Genomic DNA, 25,704 nt, shown 5'->3' on the forward strand with positions numbered 1-25,704 from the left:
TCACATTTCACGTCACCGTGACGTCACAGATTGCCGAAATTTGTGATGTCATTATGGCGTCGTAACGACATCACTGTGACGTCATATAATGTGGCGTCTCTTGATAACGTCATTACATGACATCCCGTAGGCACGTGGTGTGCGGAAAGCTTGCAATGCCTCCGATTCCGGAGGCAGTTCGAAACCACGCTAGGTGTTACCCGTGCCACACGGGCACAGAAAATTACATTCGGTAGTGAAGGCATTCAGTTCCCGTATCACATTTTTTTCGCCAGAGCTGCTACCCGTCCAAACTGAATGACATTTCACTTGATGATGGCGATCGCAGCATCTTCTGTAGTGAGCAATTGTTGAGTAGTAATAAAAAAAATAAACATGCGTTTACAAGGTTCATATACCTCCGAGAATAACTGAATGTAGAAATATGCAGATTACGCTGTCGTAAGCTTTAGTTCGTTGCTTTGTTTCACGACGTTGCAGCCGACCATAGCAACCTAAGCCAACGCTAGTCAGATCCACAGCGTAAAAAGAAAATGGCGCCTGTCGCATCCAAAATACAGCGTTTGAAGCGCTTGATTAAGTGATTATGTAGTGTAAATAAAAGGCATGAAAACTTTATTTTCAGCTTAATAGGATGTCGTTTTATATAGTTTAGGTATATTGCACTTCGTCAGCTGTGCCGTCGAGAGTTTGCATTTCTCAGTAGAATGAGTGCTGGCGATAGCGTTAGGGGACGATTGGCATTTGGGCGAATGCCATTTCGTTCGTCCGTGTGGCATCATGCGAATGGTATTAAATCTGAAGGCATTAGGAGGTAAATGCTATTTTCTGTGCCCGTGTGCTTCCATGTGCTGCCCTCTGCCGTTTTGATGGGGTTTAGTAGGGGACGGAGCTTTTGCGTGGGTATCCGGGACAAACGGGATAGCCAGAACATAAGCCTCTGAGATCGGAAGCCGTGCGAAGACCATAGCAAAACGTTTCGCGCCTTTCCCGCTAGGGGAACGGCGCATGCGCCATGATACCACGAAAAAAAAAAAGCTTATTGCAATATACAGTCTCACAAGGGCATAATGGCCTAACACAGTGTAAGCGAACAAAACAAAAACACTATGTTATCTGCAGTCATTGCGAGCAAAAACAAAATAGGTGTTATGAACGGTTGCTGATGGCACTTAAGCATAAAGCGACCGCTGTACTTTCTAAAACATTGGGTTCGGTACATTACACTCACGGAATGTTCTTCGAGAAAACTGTCAGTTTTTGCGCGTTTTGAATGTTTGTTATCATCGAATAGTAATACATCTATGTTTGCGGTTCACTTCCTTTTGGATACGTATAGGTCATGACGTGAAGTCGAAAAGTGTCGCGGTTTGACTCAAGTGCTGCTAGCGTCCGACCGCTGCACCGTTTCCTCGGAAGCAATTTAGCACCAAGGCTTTCTTTCTTTCTTTCTTTCTTTCTTTCTTTCTTTCTTTCTTTCTTTCTTTCTTTCTTTCTTTCTTTCTTTATTTATTTCTTTCTTTCTTTCTTTCTTTCTTTCTTTCTAAGAATAAAACAAGAGGCTGGACCTCTCTTTCTGGTTATCGTTCCTCACCCTGAAGTTAAGTCATCCGCTCGCTCGGTGAAGCGCAGTGCGCTGCCGACAGGCATTGTGAAAGGCGAGGTGGATTAGGGTGAAGTGTGTAGCGCTCGAAGTACACACAGGCAGCAGTGGAGGGGGGGGGGGGGGGGCAGGCGTCATCATGGCAGCAGAGGCGTGTGAGCGGTTGCACCTGTTCCCTACACGCCATACCGCTATACACTCCTGATGACTGGAGCGCTGCCGCCGGCAGCGGCATCGTGTACTGCGCGGATTACACACCAGGGGGCGTTGCTGCAGCGTTGCGCTCGCGCTCCATGTTACATAGCACTTTTCGGCAACGCTCTCATTTTCCCTCTTCTCGCCGCCATTAAACGAAGCTCGTCTCGCTATTGCCCAGCTGTTTTGTCGTGCACTTGTTCACCTTTAGGATGTGCTGCAACGGTGAGTTATTTAAGAGGACGCGACAAAAGAAAATATAAGGTTTAACGTATAACGGTTGGGGTTTGTTTGCACTCCTTCCCCGTTGTGCAGGTGACGAGAAAAATGTCGTGTTTGTGTTTCGTCGTCCTGTTTGTCCTCTAGGTCGCGTCGCTGTCGGCGCTTCGGTAAATTAAGCGTCATAGATGTTAGAGAGACCAGCTGTCTTTTCATCAGGAATGACTCGGCTAGCACTTTATTACGCGAATCTTTAGGGTTAACGCTGACATATTTAATGGGGACGGTAATAAAAGGAAATATAAGGCACAACTTGGAACGGCAGCATACTGGCGATGGTTTGCGACCCGGTATGGTTGCGCAAGCCGCGGAAGAGCGTCTTGTTTGCATTTCGTCGCCGCGCTCTCCGGGTCGTATTGCCCGCCATCTCGGCAAATTAAACGTACTATAAACGTCGAAAGGAGATCGGCTGTATTCACGTCGGAAGAGGCTTGGTCGGATTGCCATAAATGACGCGATTCATTAACGTGATGGTTTAAGAGTTTCCGCACTAACTGTTCTCGCGACGTCACCGGCTTTTCAGAGCTGTCGCTGGAGAATGGTAGTTAAAGGCTGTCGATAAGCAATAACTTTATGCGCCGAATTCTGAGGGTACCAATAGCTGAGGCCACTATTGATAAGTTGATTCCATAAAGTGGAATCAACTTGTGCAAGACAGGGTGCACGGGTTGGGGATCACTGGGAGAGATGACGATGGGGAAATCGGATATTCGATTCGATATTCAAATAAATTTCTTTGCGTTGTTCGTATTCGATTCGTATTTGAAGATTTCAGTAATCGCACACCCCTGCTAATCACCAAGGCTTTTGTAAATAGCAGCTGTGAGAAGCATTAGCACTGAAGTATTGACTAGCTGCCATAGAAAGCTTAGAGGTGACGCTGATGATAGCACAGTGGCGAATGGCAAGGTGTTACAAATTGTGACTATAGTAAGGACTCTTTATCTTAGTACTTCACCAAACTTGGAAGAGCCGTGTGGCAAAACTCTGACACTGCATTAAGCTCCGAGCAAGTTGAAAGCCACTCCGACCCTTAATTTGTGTGTGTGTGTGTGTGTGTGTGTGTGTGTGTGCGTGCGTGTGTGTGTGTGTGTGTGTGTGTGTGTGTGTGTGTGTGCTGTGCTGTGTGTGAGAGCTCGTGTTTACATTCTTTTATGTTGCTTTCTATACAGCATTTTCATTCATAGCGACTGGTGTGACAGATTCACATTTCCTGAAACGTACGCGGAATAATCTATTAAAATGAATAAAATTGTAATTTAACACTGAGTGGTCTACTTTATAAGTCACGCTTTAATATATTCGAGTTCGACTGTAAGTATTGTGTTTCTTTTATGCTATTCAGCGTAAGCAAGAGTGAATGGCACCCTTAGGTTACACGCATTGCGCTTCGCCCTTATATCAGGTGCCTTCACTGCCTAAAAAAAAAAAAGTCCATGTTAGCTATTCTGGGACCATCGAAACTTTCCGCTGTATTGCGAAACTTACGGACCCGCCAATCGGTAGTCATTAAAAAGATATCAAAATATGCATTTTAAGAAATACATTTACAGCTGCTTACAGTGCACAAATCCAGGACTGGTCGTAGTCGAATCCTCCCCCCTCTCGCATACACGTTCCCTGGATCGTCCTGGATAGTAGATGCACTGGAAGAGGAAAAGAAGAGAAGGAACGGATACGTTGGGTGACAAGATGACGGGACATATAGATGATGATGATGATGAAATTTGAACTTCACATTGAAATGTCAGTTAGTGACAGCATTCGTGGCAGCCTGTGTAAGAATCGAAACCTTGTTTTGTCCATGTTATCTTAAAACAACCGTTTACTTTAAAGCTACGGCTCAATATCAGGCATCCGTAACGACGCTATCCCCTGTTGCGAATACGCAACACGTGAAGTATTTCAGAATTCATCTTCATGACTAGTTTAGGACTAACGCTATAAGCCTATTCTGACGCAATGAAGACTAGATATCAATGGCTAAACACACAAACACACCACACAACGGCACTGGTGTGTGTCTCCGAGCTGCACTGACTTGCGCGAATTGACGACGTAACCGCCCACGTGATGCCTCGTGCAGCCGAGGGCTCGCAGTGATCACAAAAAACCGCCATGATTTGCAACGACACCTCCACCAATGCGCCGGATTTATTTATTATTATTTTTTGCTGCACTTGGCACACGCTTGCTTATACTATATATATGACGCTATTGCAGTACACCTGTGCGATCAGCCGTAAATCAATTATAAATCGCCGATTTCTTCCTGCGGAATCCGCACTCCCGCTCAAAACTAACCAAAGTAGCTAGAGCCTTCGCCGTCTTACAATTAACACCAAACAACGTTTCTTCCTACACGGGATCCCAACATCCGCACCTACGCTGAAGACTAACCAAGTCAACTAACCCACCATGTCGTATACAGGGGGTCCGCACAAAACCAGAGAGAGAGAAAGAATCAACTCTATTAAACACGAAACCAAACTCAGTTCAGTTTGGTTACCATTCTTACAACACGGCTAAACATGCAGTCCGACACACCGAAATTGTTTCCAGTGCCTGTGTTTATAGCAGGTATATAAATGCCAAGCTTATTCAGGTGGGCTGCTTTCACCGAAGCGTTTGAGGTCATTTGCGTGCGTATGAAAGGACGCGCTGACTACAACGTGTCGCAGAGTGTGGTGTTCGTAACGACACCTGTTTTCCTTTATTCATTGCGACACTCTGTCGACCTGTAGCGGCGGTGGAGTCGACAAACGCCGCACTTCCTACGCACCGACTGATGGATGAACCACATCAACGCGTCGCTGCGAGCGGCTTACGCACTCGCGGCTCCGGAAATGCCCGACGCTTCCGATGTCATTACTCTATTTATTTCGTCCCTCTTTATATTTTTCCCTCCTCCCACTCTCTGTGCTTCGAGACGACGACACCTGTAGGTCACAGATTTGACCTTTGCGTGCGGCGAGAAACCGCGTGGTGATGCTTTAGCGTCGGTTTCGTGACCGCCAAGGCAGATGGAGACGGCAGGAAAAGGTCAAGCCTGCTCGCTAACCGAAACTGATAGGCAAAATAAATAGTTAAAGGAAGCGGGTGAGAACATAAGGTGATGATGTCGACTCGCCCAGTCCTTTTTTTTTTCGTTTGCGGATAACATTTATTCCGCGTAGGGGGCGCCACTATACGAGTGCATTGCGACGGCGTCGTCACGCGATGACTAAGGCGGGAATATAAGGCGAGCTTCGTAGTTTTTTCAATGACTCGGAGCTGTGCCGATCGTATCGAGTTTCCCGCGAACATTTAATAGAAGGAATATCTGGCGCTAGCATCTGAGACAGCTGGAGGTGGACGTGAGACGCGTCTAATCAACGCAACAAAAAATGGACTCCATGAAATGTTCACTCTTCATCCGAAGACGTCTCCTGTCCCGCTATACGATCGAAACTCGTTATAACGAAAACCGATATAGCGAATTCGATACGAATTTCGGTTGGTCACGCTTGATTTCTGTGACATTTATTCCCTTTGTAATAAAACCGAAAACGCGAGAGCCGCCGCCATATCGGCTGTAACGAAGATATATTTGTTTGGCGCTAGGCTCAAAACTCTAAAAGTTGCATAATAATAATAATAACATCTGATGTTTTACTTGCCAAAACCACGATATGATTATTAGGCACGCCGCAGTGGATGGCTCCGGAAATTCCCAGCAGGAATGGAACCCAAGCATTCTGCGTGACAATCAGGTATTCTACCACAGAGCCACGGCAGGTCTATAAACTTGCTTGCCAAAACACCCTATGCAGGCGTAACGTTGGGGCAACGTCAATTGTGGTTGTGGTGCCGGCTATCTAATTTTCTAGCAAATCAATAAACATTACATATGTTATCCTACGATACTGGCGTCATGTCAGGCTAACGTCTCTGGTTCCATAGTTGACTCCACGTTTATAGCAGTCTAATAAACATTAAATTTGTATTCCTATAATTCAGCAAGCTCGACCCTGGAGGAATACATTAACGAAAGTTACGTATGATATTCGCATGATTGCCCCATAAAGTGCACTTAGTTTCGATAATACTGACATATGTACTCTAACGTGAGGGCACCATGAGTTGCCCTTTAAACGCCAATGTTGTCGACGTGCCTGGTAAGGCCACGATGTGCACACAGCTACTACACTTACAAAAACACGTCGATCCACCTCGTAACGCTTGGCTCAAAGCCATAAAATGCAGCATATAGAAGTACTCGTTGACTGCTGCGCGTGCAACCAGTTCCCACAACGCGTGGAATCTGCCGAATTTTTGTATCTGGTATTTTTGCGCGAGTCAGATTGGCGATTTGTTAGAGGCAATTTTTATCTCTACCGTTACAACGAACATCGTATATAACCAACTTATTTGTGGTCCTGACTCTACTTCGTTATAACGAGATTCGAATGTGTACGTCACAAGTTTGGTTTCAAAATGAGCTTTAACGTAAATGAGTGTTAAGCGGGGAAACGATCGGCAGTGAGCGGTCTTGCCTAGACTTCGTACTTTGTGCTTCGAACGACTTCGTGACATTGAAAATTGATCACGTGTTGCAAAATCTTTCGTCACCTGCCGTGGTGACCTAGTGGCTATGGTGTCGCGCTGTTAAGCTAGAGGGCGCGGGTTCGACTCCGGGCCACATTAAACGTATTGGCCTTGCTTTGGCGTTCAAAAAGAAGCATTTCAATTGCGCTTATAGAGTAGCTAAGGTCATGGATCGGCAAACTCACTCATGAGTCGACTTACTCAGACTCACCAGAACCAGATCGGCTCGTGAGTCTGAGTCTTAGTGAGTCCGGGTGAGTAATATTTTGGTGAGCTTGAGTCCGAGTGTGCCCGGCTGAGGAAAATTTTAGTGAGTCCGAGTGAGTCCGTTCGAGAAAAATATTGGTTAGTCTGAGTCCGAGTGAGCCCTACGCGCAAAATATATCTGGAATGAGTCTTCGTGAGCTCCACCTTTTACTGAGCTCCACCTTTTAAAGGCGTGTCGTAGAGCACCAATTATGCGAGACATTGGCGTTAAAGAGCATTGCCAACATGATCGAAAAAGCTAATTTCGCGCTAACGGACTGATGAGTCGACTCACTCAGGCTCACTCAGACTCAGGTGAAGTCGTGTGCTTGAGTCTGAGTGAGTCTGGTTGAGTAATATGTTCGTGATCTTGAGTCTGGGGTAGGCTCGGTTGAAAAAAATGTTTAGTGAGTCTGAGTCCGAGTGAGTCCGGCTGTAGAAAGTTCTGGTGAGTCTGAGTCCGAGTGAGCCGTCAGCGCAAAATATATTTCTTGAGTGAGTCTGAGTGATCTGCAATTTTTTTGCCGACCTATGGCTAAAGTGTTATATCTCATCATGCGCAAATTATTCCGGTGGAGGTTCCCACTGTATTTTTGTTTTTCTCGTTTCAAACATACTTACCTTGTTCGTGAGTGAAAAGCGATTCCTTTGCTTCCGCTAGGGTTGCCATCTGTTCGCGTCCGTCAAGCACCTGTGCAGAGAAGGAAGAAAGAAAGCAATAAAGTTACTGATCGGTACCGAACTTTATTCGATCGCAATGTCAGATTGCTTTCTGGCCACATTTGCAATGCTTTGTACCACTTTTATGCTGGGCGCGTCTGGCCACATGATGGCCACATTCCCAAAGTAGGCGCTGAAGAAGAAAGCACTTATTTATTGGACTTATTCGGCTGGCAGCGGCACCTCGGTGTCCGCTGCACACGTCTCTCTTAGTGCCGGTACGTCAGGGGCGTAGCAGGGGGGGGGGGAGTTCAAACTGCCCCCCACTCAATTTTGCTTGCGTATATATGCACGCACACATACAAACTCACGCACGAACATACCTAAAGTGTGGTTGACCCCCCCTCCCCCTTCCCCGAAGAATATTTCTGGCTACGCCCCCACAGCACGCCGTTTAAACGAAGCTGATGTGCTGGACTATATCATGACAGCTTTCAGTTAAGTGCCTGTGCAATGGCTTGAATGAAAGAAGGCAAACTTTAAGGGCTCGTTTTTCTTTGTTACACACAATATTAATGAGAACTAACAGACCATAATGCCAAGGAAAGCGTAGGTGATGTTATTTGAGAAAGTAAAGTGGACGAAAAGGGACCGAACCCGCAACCTTCAAATAACGCGTCCGATGCTCTACCAACTGAGCTACGGCGGCGGTCATCACCCCCCCCCCCCCTGTTCATTGGGTATATGTGTGATATACTGTGCTATTCCCAATGAAGTGGGGGGAGGAGGGGGATGACCGCCGCCGTAGCTCAGTTGGTAGAGCATCGGACGCGTTATTCGAAGGTTGCGGGTTCGGTCCCTGCCGGTGGCAAGTTGTCTTTTCGTCCACTTTACTTTCTTCACATTTACATCATAATCACTACAAATAACATCCCCTATACTTTCCTTGACAATACTGTCTGTTAGTTCTCATGCAATAGCTTATAGTACGTGCTGGCACATGCGCCTGTGTCGTCTCTCTCTATTGTGTGCTATCCTTTTTGCGCATTGCCTTTCCTAGAAAATATGCAATGGATTTACGAGTCCAGCCCTCTTCTATACGTCATATAATTTCCAGTGACAAGTTTTTAGGGGCGAAGCTCCTTAAGGCGGCACCCGTTCGTCCCTCGTAGTGGTAGTCGTAGTGCGTAACGAGTCTTACGCTTTGACCTCCAAGGTGGTGCCGGTGGGAGATTTTTCCTGTGCGTTGTTGAACAATAAAAAATTCGCAGCGTTAGCTAAAAGCCGACTTCTTCTGTCTCTCATTCCCATTAGCAGCCATTCTTTACCTCCAAGGTAGTGCCTGGTGAGATTTCTCCTGTGCGTGATTAAACAATAAAAATTTTGTTCAAAACGCCGTTGATTGATGAAATAAACCAACGAAAGACGCCAGATGTTTTGTAAAAGCAAAACGAAAGAACGCCAGATGTTTCTAAAGCAAAACGAAAAGACGCCAGCTGCTTAACGAAAGACGCCAGATGTTTTCTAAAGCAATGGTTTTCTAAACAATGAAAATTCACAGCGTACATGTAAAATTAAAGTGAGCTGCAAGTCGTCATAACTCATCGAACCTTTAGTATAAACGCGCCCGATCTCACGTCGGTGATGATGTACTGGGCAGAATTCACGGAAGATTCACGGTTTACCGATGAACCTCCGCAGCTTCGCCCACTCATCATCATTCACTCAGTGGATATGCTGTGATTTTTTTTTTATTTCACAGTTTTTAAAACCTCGCGGCCTTAGGCAGAGTTACTACATCGTTATTTACCCCTCCATGCAAATTTTGGCGTGATAGGAAAACATGGTGAACATTTTCTGCGCCATTCGAAAGACGCTACTGCAAATGGATAGTCATCATTAATGAAACACCCTTGTTAACGAACGAGCATTCAGTGACGGATCGGTACTTTGAACCATCGTAAAATTCTGGTTTTCTTATTTGAGCCTGTGGTGCTTGATGTAGTTGGCTTACCCTCTATCGCGACTATCCGGTATGCTTTTTATCTTTGACTCAAGTTTAATCTTTAAACTTTCTCATCCCGTTGCCGACACATCTGCGATCATTATGTTCGCTGGTTATTTTTGTGGCAGTTTGCTCGTGTCCTCCCCTGTCAACCGTCCTAGCCATTTCTGGGAGTTTGTCGAAGTGTATGTCGCAGAAGCACCGGAGAGGATTGACTAGAAGAAGATACTACCAACACAACGCCTGAGTTTAGAGGTAATTTCTTTAATTATACTTTTACCTCTTTGCACACTCGACTGCTTTTCACGTTTTGCCATCACTTAGTCAACTATCCTCGAGTTGCTAACGTTTATTTTTTTCCCGAGATACTCTCGTGAGAATGAGTTCGATGCCAAACACTAGTCCCCTTCAATATCTCCCACATCGCTTTCGAACGTTTTTTTAGAAGTTTATACTGTAAAATTTAGAGCGGCCAATGACAGTGGACAGTTGGAAAATATAGTTGGTTGACCTGGCATGGTAAAGGCATTATCGGCTTACATGTCTGTCTTTTGTGGGCCCCTCTGTAAAGCCTGGAGCTATAATTGTTATGTATCAACTAATCAGTAATAACTAATTATTTATTGATTAGTTAATTTATAGTTCTTTGTCTGGTGCATGGCTGGAAAATAAAGCAGCATCAGTGCGATGCGTACTACTCCGCTGGGAGATCTAACCTTCTCCCATGAAATGCGGACCACACCGCAATTTCGTCGAGGGAGGAACGCCGAATCAGCAGACTCTGGGAGGTTGTTTGTTAGCTGTCGTTTTCCCTGTTCGTATATCGTTGAAATTTAATGGTGGTTCGCGTGTTCTGCAAGTCCTACTAGCCCAAATTAGCGTTTTAATGAGCATAAAACTGCTTATTATTACGGGCACATTGAACCACCACTTTAAACACAGTGTACCACTGTCATGATGGTGATAATATGAGGATCCCCTTTGAGGCAAGCCGTTGCCATGTATATCGGTCATTTCTTGCTGTATCTAATACATTTACTGCGCTGCGTGAGCGGCGTTTGGTGTTGTTTACTAACACCTAGAGATAAAGAGCAAATAGTGCGTTTTATATTCGGTTTATGAACGTTCTTATTTTACAGAACAAATACAATCCACGGATTACACACACACAAGAAGCTAAGAGCGAATGCTTTGTAGAATGTAACCCACTTTATGATCGGAATCCACTAAGACATTAATGCGTCGTACCGTTTGTAAACAGGGGAGGGAAAAATTGGCGATTGCGCATCGTACCTGCGTTGACCTCGTGAAATTCTCTTGCACCATATAGGGTCGCGCAGTGACAATATGATGTGCTTTAGGAACGGCGATCATATTAGTAGATGATCATCAATATTAGGGAGGCCTTGTTGTGGGAGAGATGTTTAGGAGAGCGGTACATTTAGGCTTACTTGGTGGCTGTTCATAATTTTTTTCTTGCGCTAAAGACTATGCTGGAACAGCTAGAGATACGTTCACAACGGATGGAATGCGTTATTGTCTATCTGTCCTCGTTCTTGTCTTCAGTGCAAGAAGAAACTGTGAATGTCGGGGAAAAACGTTTGCACGCGAGCTTCTAACCTGCAACAGACCCAACAATGGAACTATAGTGATGAATTAACTAACGTCTCGAAGTACCTGAATACACAAGTGACAAGTATCGCGTCAGATACATTTCTTGGGCTAGTATCTTGCATCTGTATCTGAGATACATGACGTCTCGGTATCTTGTGTCGTATCTGGATACAATTTTCAAAGCATATTTGCCAACCCCTGACTCTGCTATGGGAGAGCGAAATGCCGCCCCGAACCTGAATAGTGCGTCGAGTACTACGTACTCGGCTTTACGTGTGTTTACAACAAAACTTCATGAGCCATTCCACTCTGCGAAGGCAGATGACCAGCGAAGCTGTGTAGCTCACGACACAGAAGTGACAGAATTTTGATAACATGTACGGAAAGGCACAGAATTTTCATGAAAAGTACGGAAAGTTCCTTTTGAACTTAGCGAATACTCCTTTAAAGTTTTCCATTTAAGCGGAATACGCGTCTTCTTTTGCCTCGGCATACGTCGTCTTGTCTTGCTTGCCGCAAACCCTCGATATTTCTTGCAGGATTTGAGCAGCCACTTGAGCACCATGCGTCTTTTTGCAGCAATCTCTCATTATTTCTTCTCTATTTTATCTAGCATTCCCTCTTTCCCCCACCCCACGTGTAGAGTAGCTGACCGAGTCAAACCTCCCTGCCTCGCCCATTTGCCTTCCACTCTCTCTCTCTCCGCCTTGCGACATGCTAGTAGACCAGTGGTGAGTTGGTGGTATCTGCCCAATTTCTGTGGCACACATCTGCGCTAAGGGTTTTCTGCTCGCAGAGTCTCTGTTCGTGGAGTTACGTATAGCTTTCCCGTGCAAGGTGTGAGGCAGAGAGAGAGAGAGAGAAAAAAATGACACCATTTCCCGCTAAAGGGGACCATGAGGCGATGCGAAGCCGGAGCACTTGCACGATCGCGTTCCGTTGGCGTTCGTTGGGCATGCTACCGACCTCGCGTCGTGGAACGCGAAGAGGAACGCTACGCGCGTCTTGTCTTCCCTCTAGCCTGGCCGTTCTTTCTCACAGGGCGAGCGGGGAACGCAGTCGACAGGCGTGCGAGAGGGGGCAGCGTAGGAGAGAGAGGGGGAGGGGACGCGCATGCACTGGCGCTCATGGCGTCGTTGCGCAGGAGAGAATTTCGGCATGTCTAGCCCGCGTTTCAGAGGAAGAGTGGAAAGGGGAGGGGAGAGGGGTAGTGGAGAGGAGGTGTGTGGAGAGGGTATACGCATGCGCAGTAAGGGTGGTCACGCCGCACACCACCACCACCGGTTTGAACTCCGCTATAAGACGCTTCGCATCTAATAGATGAAAACGAGGAGGCAGGGAGGTTAACCTGGTAGTAATAACCGGTTTGAACAATTCAGAGTACTATGCGTTCTACTACAGGAAAGCTGTATGCAGATGCCCCTATATCTGAGCGAGCCGTTACGTACTCTACCTGCACAAAAAAGTCACAGCGTCTCCTATGCATTCGCCTAAGACGACCACAAGGCGAAAGCCGTCTTCTCCACAGTCGATTGTATTGATCCATCCCCCCTACCCCGAAAGTTTTCGGCACCTCACGTGGTTTTGCTGCACTGCCTCAGATATCGGCCCATGATTGACCGATCGACTATGTCGTGTGATGACGTCGTGATGACGTCACATATTTTGACATGTGACACGGTCGCTACATAAAAAAAACGGTGTGGCCCATTGCGTGGCGCCGAAACGCCGTCTCGCGTCTTGTTCTTCGCGCGTCCGCTTTGGTGCCACTGCTCGGGGACATTGCAATGGAGAACCGAATGGAATCGGACCACATGATCCTCGCCAACACCTCCTCTAGAAAGATGCCTGCCGCGTGAGCCAAAAACCTTCTGCCCTTCCCTTTCCCTCCTTCCTCGTTTCTAATGGAGGCGGTAGCTGGCGATCCTTGCGGTGGCCACTTGCAACACACATTTGCACATGCGCACATTACCATCCCCGATGTCACACCACGCCAGCCCCATTGAAAACAAGGGGGCAGTACGTGGCGCCATCTCACGACAAGCGACCGCAACTCAAGGCAGGACGGCTACATTGCGATAGCCAGCGACGCCGCAGGCATCTTTCAAGAGGAGGCGTTGTCCTTGCACGTAGTCCGGATCAAGGGGTGAGACAAATCATCGAGGCGGAGGAGACCACACGGTCTGGTGATGCGTGCGTAAGCGTGCCATGGTTGCACGTTTCCGATAAAGAACTTTCGTTTCTGGCGCGACGTAGGAATGGGGGCGGTCATACTGCATGTTGCTTACGTAACCTCTTCTTAACCTGGCACTTTTTTGTGTGCTTTTTGTTTTTGTTTTTTCACACCCGGTTTTTTTTGTTCTTTTTTGCTTCGTTCTTCCCGTCTGCATACATTTGGGTGCACCTTTCGGATAAATTTCATTTGGAAGTATGCGCTGCGTCTTTGTCATCTCGCTCATCCTCTGTCAAGCGTTTTCGCTCGGTACCATTACGAAAGTTTAGGAAAGTTATAAAGGACCAATTTACAGATGTTCCTTTCATTGCGGCACGGCTTAGGTGTTCACCGAGGAGCGAAGCCAGACTAGCGATTGAGAAGGCGATACGAAAATGGTCCGATTACGCTATCGCGTTCTACTCTTGAAGGCGAAGCTCAAACGTCCTCCAAGATTTTCCCGACAGCCCTTGGCAAGCGATGTTCATCAGCGACCCTTCTCAACGCCGTAGGCCGCAGAGGAACTTGTGATATCCCACAGTCACGTATTTTCTGGCGTTTGAGTCGCAGAGCGACACACAACAGTTTCGCTACGTCGCACCGGAAGAACGGGTGGCTTCTACACACGCGCCCATCGAAGAACCTCAGACAAGCACCGGAAAAAACGAAGAAAACTCGCTCACACAACGATCACACGAAAAAGCACACGAAAAAATTTGAGCAGATACGCAGTAGCGGTGCGAAGATTGACGAAACAGCGGAGCTAGTGGGCTTCCCCTCCTCGCTTCCCTCCTCCTCAACATCTATTCCCTTTCCCACTCCTTGCTATACTATACTATATAAGACTAGGCCGTGATTTACCCTCTCCCCTCACCGTCTCTCTCCTGACCCTCACTTCTTTTTTCCACCCCTTTCTATACTATACTATACATGGTTATGGTATGCTTCACATTTTCCCCTCCTCCTTAACACACTCTTCACCCTCACATCACTCTCCCTCACTTTCCTTTCCCTCCCTTCCTATACTACACTATTGAAGGCTCCCTCTTCTCCTTTCCCTCCTCCTCACGCTCACATCACACCTCAACCACACTTCCATTTCCCAACCCTTGCTATCTATACTTACATGACTTCACATGCTATGCTTCACCATCTACCCTCGTCGTAGATCTCCTCCTCACCCTCACGTCACTCCCCCTCACCCTCACTTACACTTCCCACCCCTTGCTATACTATACTATACAAGGCTATGCTATGCTTTACTCTCTCCCACCTTCCTCCCCTCACTTCCCTCTCCCACACCATTGCTATACCGTACTATACACGGGTATGCTACGCTTTACCCTCAGTTCTCTTTCCCGGCCTCTTGCTATGCTACGCTTTACTCTCTCCCCTCCTTTCCGTCTTGCTCATCCCTCACCTTCCTTTCCCCAGCCCTTTCTATCCTCCTCGCCCTCACATCTCTCCTCCATACCCTCACTGGTTTTGAGCAATGTTAGCCTTCTTTTAGGCCTGTTTATGCAACTTGATTTTGAGCGTGGTCATGCGACAGGCATTGCGGAATACGTAAGGACGCCGACAAGCCGGGCCCCGAAACAGCTCCCGTGTTAAAAGCAAACGAGAAATCATAAGTTCCGGGGCAACCACATTCGGCCACGAACCGGCGTGCGCCTTATGTCCCTGGAGCGCCTGAATGAAGTTTATTCGGGGTCTTTGTGTCCCCGAACCGTGGCGCCCTCACCAAAAACAGCGGCCGCGACTGTCAACTCAGCCGAAATGTGCTCGCCCAATCACTGCGACGCGAAGAAACACGCAGAACCTTTTCTTTTTTTCATGTAGCGGCCGTGCGTGCGATATGTCACGTTATGACTCTATCGCTTGATGATATTTAACGGCGAAGCTGTTTAAGCTCGGAGTAAAGCCGGTGTCGTAGACGGAAAGCTCGGCGGATATATATGTACACCACAGAAGCAGCTCTTAACATAGCGTAGTCATGAGTATAGTATAGCAAGGGGTGAGCAAGGAACTGAGAGTGAGGAGGAGTGGTATGAGGGGGAGGAGGACTGATGTTAAGGTGAGGAGGAGGGAAAGGAGGATGTGAGAGGGTAAACCATGGGAGTGATGTGAGGGCTAGCAGGAGGGAAAGGAGGGGAGAGGGCATGTAGAAAGAGATAAAGAAAGATTAAATAACAAGATGGTGTAGAAAGAAAGAAATAAAGAAAGAAACATGAAAGAAAGAAGAGAATAATGAAGAACTCAATGCGCATTCACCAGGTGGTGACGCTTGCATGCCAGCTCTAGAGTTACTGTACATGCTACCTTTAGCAACCTAAAGGTAGCATATACAGTGACTCTAGCCAGCTCCGCTCTTTACTTATACACGGCCGCTCGATAAACCAAAAAGGTACGGCCTGTTGCTTTCCCGGAAAACAGCGGGATCTGCCTAGTTCAACTTATCACTGCTGTGGCGCCACAAGGTGCGTCGCACCAAAGTGGTTAAATAATGCACGAGTGTCTTGTTGTTGCAGGTTTTTCTTGAGGAGCCTCGAACTCCTGGACAAATATCATTTGGGATCAAGTCATCAACACTCCACTCGATGCACTGTTTTCTTCAGAAACGAGGATACCTTGTCTTATCATAAGGACATTTGAAGGGTACTGACACGAATATTTTCAGTTGTCCGTTTTTTGCGTCACATGAGAGGTCAAGTCCTCAAGAGCCTAGAAAAGGTAATGCTAAGCGCGAGTGCGCCCTGAAAAAGTAATTACAGTATGTTTTTAAAAGCTGGTTTCGGTTCCTACTGTACCCTGATGTCACAACACGGTATGAGCTTCTCGTCACGTGCTCGCACAATATATAGTGACGTTTCCACGGCCGCTCCGCGCCGTGGCTTCGTTGGTGACGCACAAGCGGCCATTTCGGAAGTTTTGATGATGCACAAGCGGTCATCTTGGAAGTTTAGGTACCTAACGTCATCACAACTAGCCATACTGCTGCGTGAAGTCACCAGAATTTGTACTGTAGCCGGACGTCAAACTAGTGTCGATGTCAGTAGGTGCGCCATGGAAAAACTGACTTTAAGATCAAAATAAAATACCTTATCAGCATTCGCTGAGCTTCACACTTGCTCAGAGCCGTCTCTGCATACAGCAAATTTGTATGGTAGAGTAAAATTGCCTTCGTAAAGGCAAATAATAAGTCGACGTTCATTGTTAAAATAGCAGTCCAGAAACCTCGTAGTGCTACTTTTGTGCCAAGGAAGTGCTTATTTTGAAATAAAATCACGTTTTAGTGGTCCGCATCGCGTTAGCGCACTTCCAATCACCCGCCTGAAATCAGTCACTCGTCACTGCTGCCGTGCCCAACGTTGCCCGCCTTTACTGCGTGGCGGCGTGTACTGGCGGCGTGCACCATTCGGGCATCCGGCAACATCACATGCATGCGGCATTTTGTCGAACTTTCTGTCAGAGCGACTTTCACGAGCGCGCAAAACACACGCGGCAGTACGCGATAGCGAAACTACCACTGAGACGCGACCGCGTGAGCGAAGCAGGGTGCCGGGCGAAGTGCAGTTCGGCGAAAATGAAACCTTTGAACCACGCGCGCCATTCCCCATGGCAACGCCAAAGAGGTTCTTTTTTCCATGAATCAAACAGAAACGAACAAACAGCATTTTATTACGTCTCTTGATGCAAGGAAGGTTCTTTTATTATTGCTGCTAGTTTTATTACTAGTGATTGATTGTAGGCAGACTCTCATACGTGATCGGGATCATTTTGCAAATTTGCGGCTCGTGGCGCCCATTGTGTGATACATTTAGCTTAATTTCTCGGTAAGTGGGGCACTGCTGTTGATAATATTGCCGTTTTAGACGTTGTCATACATTGAGCTTTCACTCTGACATAAATTGTTATTTGTCTTTAGTGTCCCTTTAACGCCAGTCGGTGTCACGCGGAAATTCGTGGACATCCTTTGTTGTCGTTCAAACACATCGTGAAACGCAGCGGCTCCTCAGCATGCCCATATATGACGGGATACGATGTCTCACGCGCGCCCCAACCCTGTTTCTTTCCCCTCTTTTTTTGTTCTAAGTGCGCGTGGCCGTACGTCTACTAGCGCCAACGTGGACGGAACTGTCGACACAGCGTTCACGCTTGTGCCCGTGTGTTTCAGCGCGACGCAACAAGCCGCAGCTTTTAAGTGCGTAGCACTTAGGGGCCCGGCTTATCGTCCATCCATAGATCTCACGTGGCGTGATAACACTCAAAATCAAGTGGTCGATATAGGTTTAAAACGGTTAGCAATGCTCAAAACCGGGTTAAAATAAGCAAACGAGGTCTAAATTAATAGAAGTAATAGAAATAACCAAGAAGTAATCAACATAATTACCTTAAAATCGCTAAAAACGCTTCGTAAACCTGCGGTGGACTCCTGCGCCGCGCAAGAGAGGGCGCCACCGCTTCGCAGAGCGTGCGATTGCTCCTCCCACTTGCACTTCGCCGGCGCTTCGTCGGTAAATCTGAAGGGGGAAACAATCTGACGGAACTCGCTGCAGACGACACGTATTTCAATTGCCGCAACAAGCAGGAAGTCGATGAAGAGTAGCCAAAAGTAGCGCATATGTCGCACACCGAGTTTGCGAATCTCCCTAACAAGATACTACTCGTGCCGGGGAAACCCTACATGCTTACCTCAAACACTGACGTCATCGGCGGTTTGGTAAACGGAGCAGTGGGAACTCTACGAACGGGAATCGCTGGGTGCCCGTGCTACGCACATCCTCAGGTGTCACAGTTAGAGTGTACTAGAATATTCTAGTACACTCTATCACAGTAGTGAAGTTGCATTTCGTTCTTTTTTTTTATTCGAGCTTCCATGCTTCAGATTTCAGTCTTGGAACTGACTGTAATATTTTTTAGATGTGAAGTATCTCTTGCTCGGCGGTATGTAACGCGGCGTAGTCCGCACTCACACTACGCATGCGCGACTCTCCTTCATCCCTCTCTCCAACAGCTGCGCGTTACTCTCTCCACTTCTCTACCAGCACCTGCTTGCGCTTCTCCCGCGTTCTCGCTTCTGCTCGCACGGCGCATACGCTACTCTCCTCCTCTAGTCTCCTCTCCTTCAAGTGGTAGAGGGCTGCGCGCGTTCAGTCCAGCGCTTCTCTCGGTTGGCCCCTCTGTAATGCGGGCTCGACATGCCGAAATTCTCTTCTGCGCAGCGCCGCGATGAGGGTCAGCGCATGCGCGTCCCCTCCCCCTCTCTCTCCTCTCCTACGCTGCCTCTCTCGCGCGCGCCTGTTGACGGCGTTCCCCGCACGCCCTGTGAGAATTAACGGCCAGGCTAGATGGAAGACACGACGCGCGTAGTGTTCCTCTTCGCGTTCTACGACGTGAGGTCGGTAGCATGCCCAGCGAACGCCAACGGAACGCGATCGTGCAAGTGCTCCGGCTTCGCATCGCCTTTTTTTGCATCACTTTGTGTCGCCGCCATGGCCGAAGTTAAGTTCTCGTTTTAGGGGCGAAGCTCCTTATGCCGTGGGTCTGTCCATCATCCGTTTGTTTGTAGCGTTGTAGTAGCTACCTCTAGCTCGTGAGAAGCGCGCGTTCTGGTATGCAGTAGAAGAAGAAGACGACGTTGACGAGTGACACTCTCGTGCGTGTTCGCCTGTGTAGCGTTCTTTCTTCTTTACTACGTCTCGTGTTTTCAACGACACCCGAAGACGACATTTCAGAAGTAACGTGCCATGAGGCTGCCTCTTGGCACGCTTTCTCTTTAGCTCGGAGTCGCCATATGGAAGACAAGGCTGCGGAACGGAGGGCACGGAAGGCGGCGGCAGCGCGCGCTCGCAGACAGTATCCTGAGGTGAGAGCCCGCGAGGCCGAAGCTGCACGTCGACGCCGCGAAGCAGATTCCGCCTTTCGAGCCCGCGAAGCCGAAGCTGCTCGACAAGCTGCACGGCTGCGGCGAGAAGACCCCGCCGTTCGAGCCCGCGAGGCCGAAGCTGCTCGACAAGCTGCACGGCTGCGGCGCGAAGACCCCGCCGTTTGAGCCCGCGAGGCCGAAGCTGATCGGATCTTCAAAATGTGAAGGACCGTGAAGCGGCGAGAAAGCGCGCGTACCGGCAGGCAGAGCCCGAGGCTGTGCGAGCACGTGAAGGGGCTGCAAAACGCATCAGGCGGGCTCTGCCCGAAGGCGCCGACGCGCGCTTCCAGCGGGACTTCCTTGATAACTGTTTCGGCCATAGTTGCGGTGTGTGCAACAGATTGTGGTTCTCAAACAATGTAGTCACAATATCTTCCATCAAGAAGGACCACGCTCGCGCCAATGCCATCACCGTGCTGCAGCGCGAGTTCGCTTCGCCCCATTCATCATCATTCACCACGTGGATATGCTGTGATTTTTTTGTTCAGGCACCTACGCCTGTGTGTTTAGAATGGCTGGCGATTTCGACAACAGCGACAAAACCAACGCATGCAGGTAATACCAACTTTGCGAACGGCTTGATTGCATCTGTGTAAGAAAACCCCCCTAGTTGTCACAACGTTAGGGAGCGGTTATCTGCATCTCGTAATGTTGTTTTGGTCCAGTATGTCACGGAATGATTTGTACAGCACTGAGCTACCACACAGCACTATTCTTTTAACCAGACACTGAGATAAAAATGAACTCGCCTCCATCCCGCCCTGCGAACCTGAATGTCCAGCCAAGCTGCATCAAACGACACATGGGGAGGGGGGTATGTTTTATTATTGGAGTAATAGTACTCACAATCACTTTGTGGTCGCTGTGGTAGACCGTAATTGGTTCCGCGACCATTTCAGCAAGACGAATTTGTTCCTTTCGTGAAGCATTCTATTCACGCTGTTCTTCTGGTGTCTTTAATTTCCGTGGTAGTCTTAGAATGAACTGAATGAGTTGCTAGACGGGTCTCCCTTTTATATATGAAAGCGGGAAACACACGCGGGGAGTAGGAAGGGCCGTTTGACGTCATTCGAAGTCCTTGTGTGAAGTGCGAAACAGCTTCAACCTAATCTTTCCCGGAAACGCGTGGAAAGGTGTTCCCATTGTTCACAGGTCCCTTATCATCCATCATGCTGTTTTGATGCTTGTTTTGTGGTTTTCTTTATCAAAACAAATACTGAGCTCTATGCTGTATGCCTGATTGCAAATAAAGATATGCCGTTTGGCTTCAATTGTAAAGGGGCCACTAAACCACCCAGAGGGCGAAATTTAGTTGCGGCGTTGCGGTTGTGCACGAGTGTACAGCGAACTCGTTCGTCGGCTCGTCTGTCCACCTCTCCGAATGCCCTTCCTCAGCGCCCGAGGTGAAAACGCAAACGCAAGGAGTGCGCGCATCTTCTGGCAGAGGAGCACGCGAGCGTCTGTTGGTGGTTCAGGGGACCTTTTAACCTGGTGTGTGTTTTCTATTTACGCCACGAAATTTTACGACCAACGAGAGATACACCGCTTCGTTGTCAAATTTGCCGTGGTTGAACGCGGTAAACACAAGTTTGTCGATCGACAGCTCGGTTTTGCTTGCTTCGGTCAAGGACGAGACCATTCGTTTGCAGAGATTTAACGTTATTGCATGTCTTGGTTTAGGCAAGGGCAACGAGAAGTCTACACGCTTCGACTGCACTCCACGACAACGTATCCGACGTGTTGCACCACAAGACAACACACACGCGCTGCTCGTCGGCGCGAACGCGCAGTGAACTGGACGCAGTCAGCGCCTCTGGCGGTGGTTTCATCCGCACTTGCCTTTCGCCGTGGCGTGCAAGTCTTGAAGAAAAACCTGCCGGCGCGCAATGTCGGAGGTCATGCTTTCGCTGAAGCCAGTCTTTCGCTGAAGCTAGCCTTTCGCTGAAGCTCTTTCGCCGGCGTTAACATTGACTGAGCTCGGAGGTCAGATTCGCGGAACCAGGCGGTGTCTGCGTTTGTAGCAGGAGGAAGAGAGCTATCGTTCTAGAAAGCACGAACGATACGCGCATTAGCGAGGGCACAGTGATGCAATCAGCAGTGTTCAGATTTCATTTCGCGTTTCCCTTTTTTGCAGCGATGTGAATACGTGTGTTATATACCTTCCTCTTGAGGGATAGTGGTACCATTCATGATTTGGTAATGCTTGCCGAATGAGCCCCATCCCATTACAAAGAGGGTTCAACTGAAATTGAGGACGACGCAGCGAGCGATGGAAAGGAAGATGATAGGCGTATCCTTAAGAGACAGGAAGAGAGCAGAGTGGGTCAGACAACAAACGGTGGTTAAGGATATCATAGTTGAAATCAAGAAGAAGAAGAAATGGATATGGGCCGGGCACGTAGCACGTCGGCAGGGTAACCGGTGGTCATTAAGGGTAACTGGCTGGATTCCAAGAGATGGCAAACGCGTGAGGGGGAGACAGAAAACTAGGTGGGTAGATGAGATTAAGAAGTTTGCAGGTATAACGTGGCAGCAGAAAGCACAGGACCGGGTTGATTGGCGAAACATGGGGGAGGCCTTTGCCCTGAAGTGGGCGTAGACAGGCTGATGATGATGATGATGAATACGTGTGTAAGCGCTCATAAACGCTACACGCCTGTACCAGGCGTCAACGGGAGTCATGCACTATAGTATACACCATAAGTCATATGATATAATTACTCAATAAAGTGGGTGGTGAAACGTCGTCGCGGTAGCTGAAGTGGTCCGAGCACCGCAATCGTAGCGTGAAGACGTGGGTTCGGATCCAACCGTCGGCTACAGTTGACATTTTTCCACCAATCTCATTTCCTTTGACTTCGTTACTTGTGTAATTAAATTTAGGCGTGGAATTTACCCAGTGATTTACTAGATTTACCCAATGATTACACAATGATTTACTAGATAGCTGGCGCCGTGGTGCAGTGGTTACGGTGCTCGGCAGCTGAACTGAAGGACGCGGGTTCGATACCGGTCTTGACGGTCGCATTTCGATGGACGCGAAATGCTAGAGGCCCGTGTGCTTAACTTTAGGTGTACGTTAAAGAACCCCAGGTGGTCGAAGTTTCCCGAGCCGTTCACTCCGACGTGATTCATAATCGTGTCGTGGTTTTGGCGCGTAAAACCCCAGTAATGGATATTGTCGGTTATATGAAGTACCGGTTCGGCGTGATTGCAACCACCAAACAACAATGGCGTTGTTAACTTTCCAGCATTGCACTAAACCCGCATGTGTTCGTTGTGTTTAATATGTGTGCAGCACTGCTTGTCCGCGAGGCTACGGAAGACGGAATAAAACGACGAATACTGTGATGATCGCGACGGCCTGACTGTTGAGCACATCAAGCAATGAACAGGCTTTGATGCGAGTGCATTCGCTTGGGAAGTGCAATTTTCAGAGCTATCCTACGTCGTCGCCTTGCCAAATATCGCTTCGCCGCCTGCGAGCTCCTACAACATTTTAGCAGCGGAGCTGTTTAAGCCGGCCGTAAGAACGTTGGTGTCCGCAGAAAACTACAGGTGGGCTATGCGCCACAGGAATCGGGCAAGCCCCACTACCGAGTACAGCAGGTGCGAGCGTCAAAACGTAAACTCTGCTCGGCGAAGTGCAGGACGTGAATCACGCGGAAGAAATATATAGAAAGAGGAAGAAAAATAGAGAGAAAATAGAGAAAATATATATATATATATATATATATATATATATATATATATATATATATATATATATATATATATATATATATATATATATATATATGTAGAGAGAGAGAGAGAGAGAGAGATGGCAAAAAAGAGAGAGAGAGAAAACAGAGAGAGAAAGAACGCGATAAAAAGAAAGAGAGAAATAAAGTGAATAAAGACATAAAAAGATAGAAAGACAGAGAAAGAGCGAGAGGGAAGAGAAATAAATAAATGAGCGAGAATGAAAAAAAAATAGAGAGAGAAAGAAAAAATAGAGAGAAATAGAAAGCAACAGGTACAAAACAGCTGCAAGAAACAGAAAGAGAAGAAAGAAAAAGACAAAAAAAAGGGCAACGATGGCCACCGAGCTCCGTTCTTACTTCAGGCTTCGCACCACTACTGCTGAAGCGGGCATAATTTTTTTAAACGTGAGCAATGCCCCTAATGCAGTTTCTTTTTCTTTTTTTTTTTTCATCCCTGAAAAGTAATTCCGCTTTCGTTGTGTCCGTTGCTCGCGATAGCAAGGCGAAAGGGTGTAGCACGGAGACACCGTCGTCTTTTGCTCTCGATATATCCCACTCACGACTGGGAGTGTGATTTCGAGGAAAGAACATGTAAACACTCAGACAGGATGGAGTCTCTTTAAATAGTTACGTATAAAACCATCGCAGCAATATAAAAGAAGATATCGCGCTCTTGCCCAGGTACCGGGAAGTGGTCTCCTTTTTCTCACACAGCCAACAACGGGGTTTATAGTTGGGCTCCGGCGAAATGAAGCCTCTGTGTCGTTAGCGCCAATTCAGGTGTTTCGTGTGTGTGTGTGTGTGTGTGTGTGTGTGTGTGTGTGTGTGTGTGTGTGTGTGTGTGTGTGTGTGTGTGTGTGTGTGTGTGTGTGTGTGTGTGTGTGTGTGTGTGTGTGTGTGCTGGTGTGCGTGTGTGTATATGTGTGCGCGTGTGTGTGTGCTTCCAAGCGTTTTACCTTGTTTCTCTGTTCTTATTTTTTTACTTCCTGTTTAGCCACCAGCAGGTAGAACGTGCTCGACTCTAAAGAGTCTTTCGAGTGCACTACGTTATTTTTTTTTCGTTTTCTTTCTTTCTTTCTTTCTTCTTTCTTCTTTCTTTCTTTCTTTCTTTCTTTCTTTCTTTCTTTTCTTTCTTTCTTTCTTTCTTTCTTTCTTTCTTTCTTTCTTTCTTTCTTTCTGCTACTACTCCAACGGGGGGCCCCATCGTGGGTGCCATCATTCCTCGTCAGCGGTGCGCCAGTGTCTCCTGGAAACCGGGCTGCCGAAACAAATCTATAACCTCCCTTCCCGCCGTCTTTTGGCACTCCCCCTCCTTCCTTCTCGATCTAAACACAAACGCACGCGCAGTCAGGAACCGTTATTGCCGGGTTTCGAAGGAGAGATAGAGAGAGAGAGAGAAAGAACGGCGAGGTATATTGGTAGAAGAGCGGCGGGAAGCTGCGACAAAAGCCGGCCATCGACGGGAAAAAAGGTCGCACCTTCGTCTCTGTTGTGTACAGACTCTGCTACGATAGCCCGAATGCGTCGGAAAATGTCCACTACTGCCTACTTTAGAACAGGGGTCTCAAGCTCGCTTAAGCTGGCAGGCCGCAGTCACGAAATTTAGTTCCGCAAGGGCCAGGACAGTAGTGAAGGAGGCAGGAGATGAGAGGGGAGCTGGGAGGTGGGGGGGGGGGGGGGGGAGAGGAGTTTGAACAGTAGGTCAGCTAACACTGCTATTTGGAAGAAGGCCTTTCCCATATCTCATATGCGAGTCATTCCTGAAGGGGATTTGGCATCAGTATTCGAGGACCACATTGTCGCGACAGGGAGGAAACGACATACAGGGAACTCGAAGCGAACGGCTGTTTACTTTCGGCCACAACAGCCACCAATCTCTTCGCTCTTTTCTTCTGCCGCCACTAGAGCTTGGCAATATCTACACCGACCTCTAGAATGACTAGAATCTGGACTCCGATTGTTAAATACAGAGTTGCTCCATGGTTATGTTTCAACACTCGGTGACCGCATGGGGTGCCTCGTGAAAGAAATGCTTGAGACCAGTCACGTCTGTGCAGCTTACCCGAACTGTCCATTGCGGGTTGAAGGCTTATGAACATACTTATTAAGAAAATAAAAACATGCGACGAAGGGGGTCACAAGGAGGGGGGGGGCGTGTTTGAGAAGTTTGTGGTGTAGTCGTGTAGTTCTACCAATGCTGATTTTTAGCCCTGAGAACCGGGGGAGGGGGCGGGTGCGACCTCTCTATCTCCGCGTACGTCTGGGTGCTTGTATGTTTGCGTGCGTCATCGCCATATGTCATCGTCGTCATCATTATCACCCTATATTATTATGTGCTCTGCAAGACAAAGGCCTCTCCTTAACGACCTCTAACCCATGCTGTCCTGCGCGAGACGATTTCCATTTTGTGCATCAAAATTTCTTAGCCCTTTTCCGTCCAAGTCCTCCTTCCCATCTCTTGGTATCCATTCCGACGTGCTGACCTTTTCACGACGTCGCCTGCACAGGTTCATATTTTACAGCGAAAGCTGTTATGAGATCGTTTCAGCGGCCGTTTTTGGTGCCGTAGTTGTCCGCCGCCGCCGCTGGTGTCCGTAACCACTATCGCTCGAAATAAGAAAAAAAAACGAA

The 25,704-nt window shown here is 47.8% G+C and overlaps 1 protein-coding gene across 1 annotated transcript in view; it reads right to left on the minus strand.

Moving 5' to 3' along the window:
* LOC119405255 (solute carrier family 4 member 11) overlaps positions 1-25,704 on the minus strand; it is a 100,743-nt gene that overhangs the window by 33,727 nt on the left and 41,312 nt on the right. Inside the window, exons 4-5 of the mRNA XM_049419241.1 lie at positions 7,532-7,601; positions 3,639-3,723 (exon numbers count right to left, since the gene is read on the minus strand). Of these exons, the coding sequence (XP_049275198.1) occupies positions 3,639-3,723; positions 7,532-7,601 (155 nt within the window). The remainder of the gene's footprint in view (positions 1-3,638; positions 3,724-7,531; positions 7,602-25,704) is intronic.

The sequence above is a fragment of the Rhipicephalus sanguineus genome, chromosome 9 (assembly GCF_013339695.2).
Source record: "Rhipicephalus sanguineus isolate Rsan-2018 chromosome 9, BIME_Rsan_1.4, whole genome shotgun sequence".
NCBI classification, from domain to species: domain Eukaryota; kingdom Metazoa; phylum Arthropoda; class Arachnida; order Ixodida; family Ixodidae; genus Rhipicephalus; species Rhipicephalus sanguineus.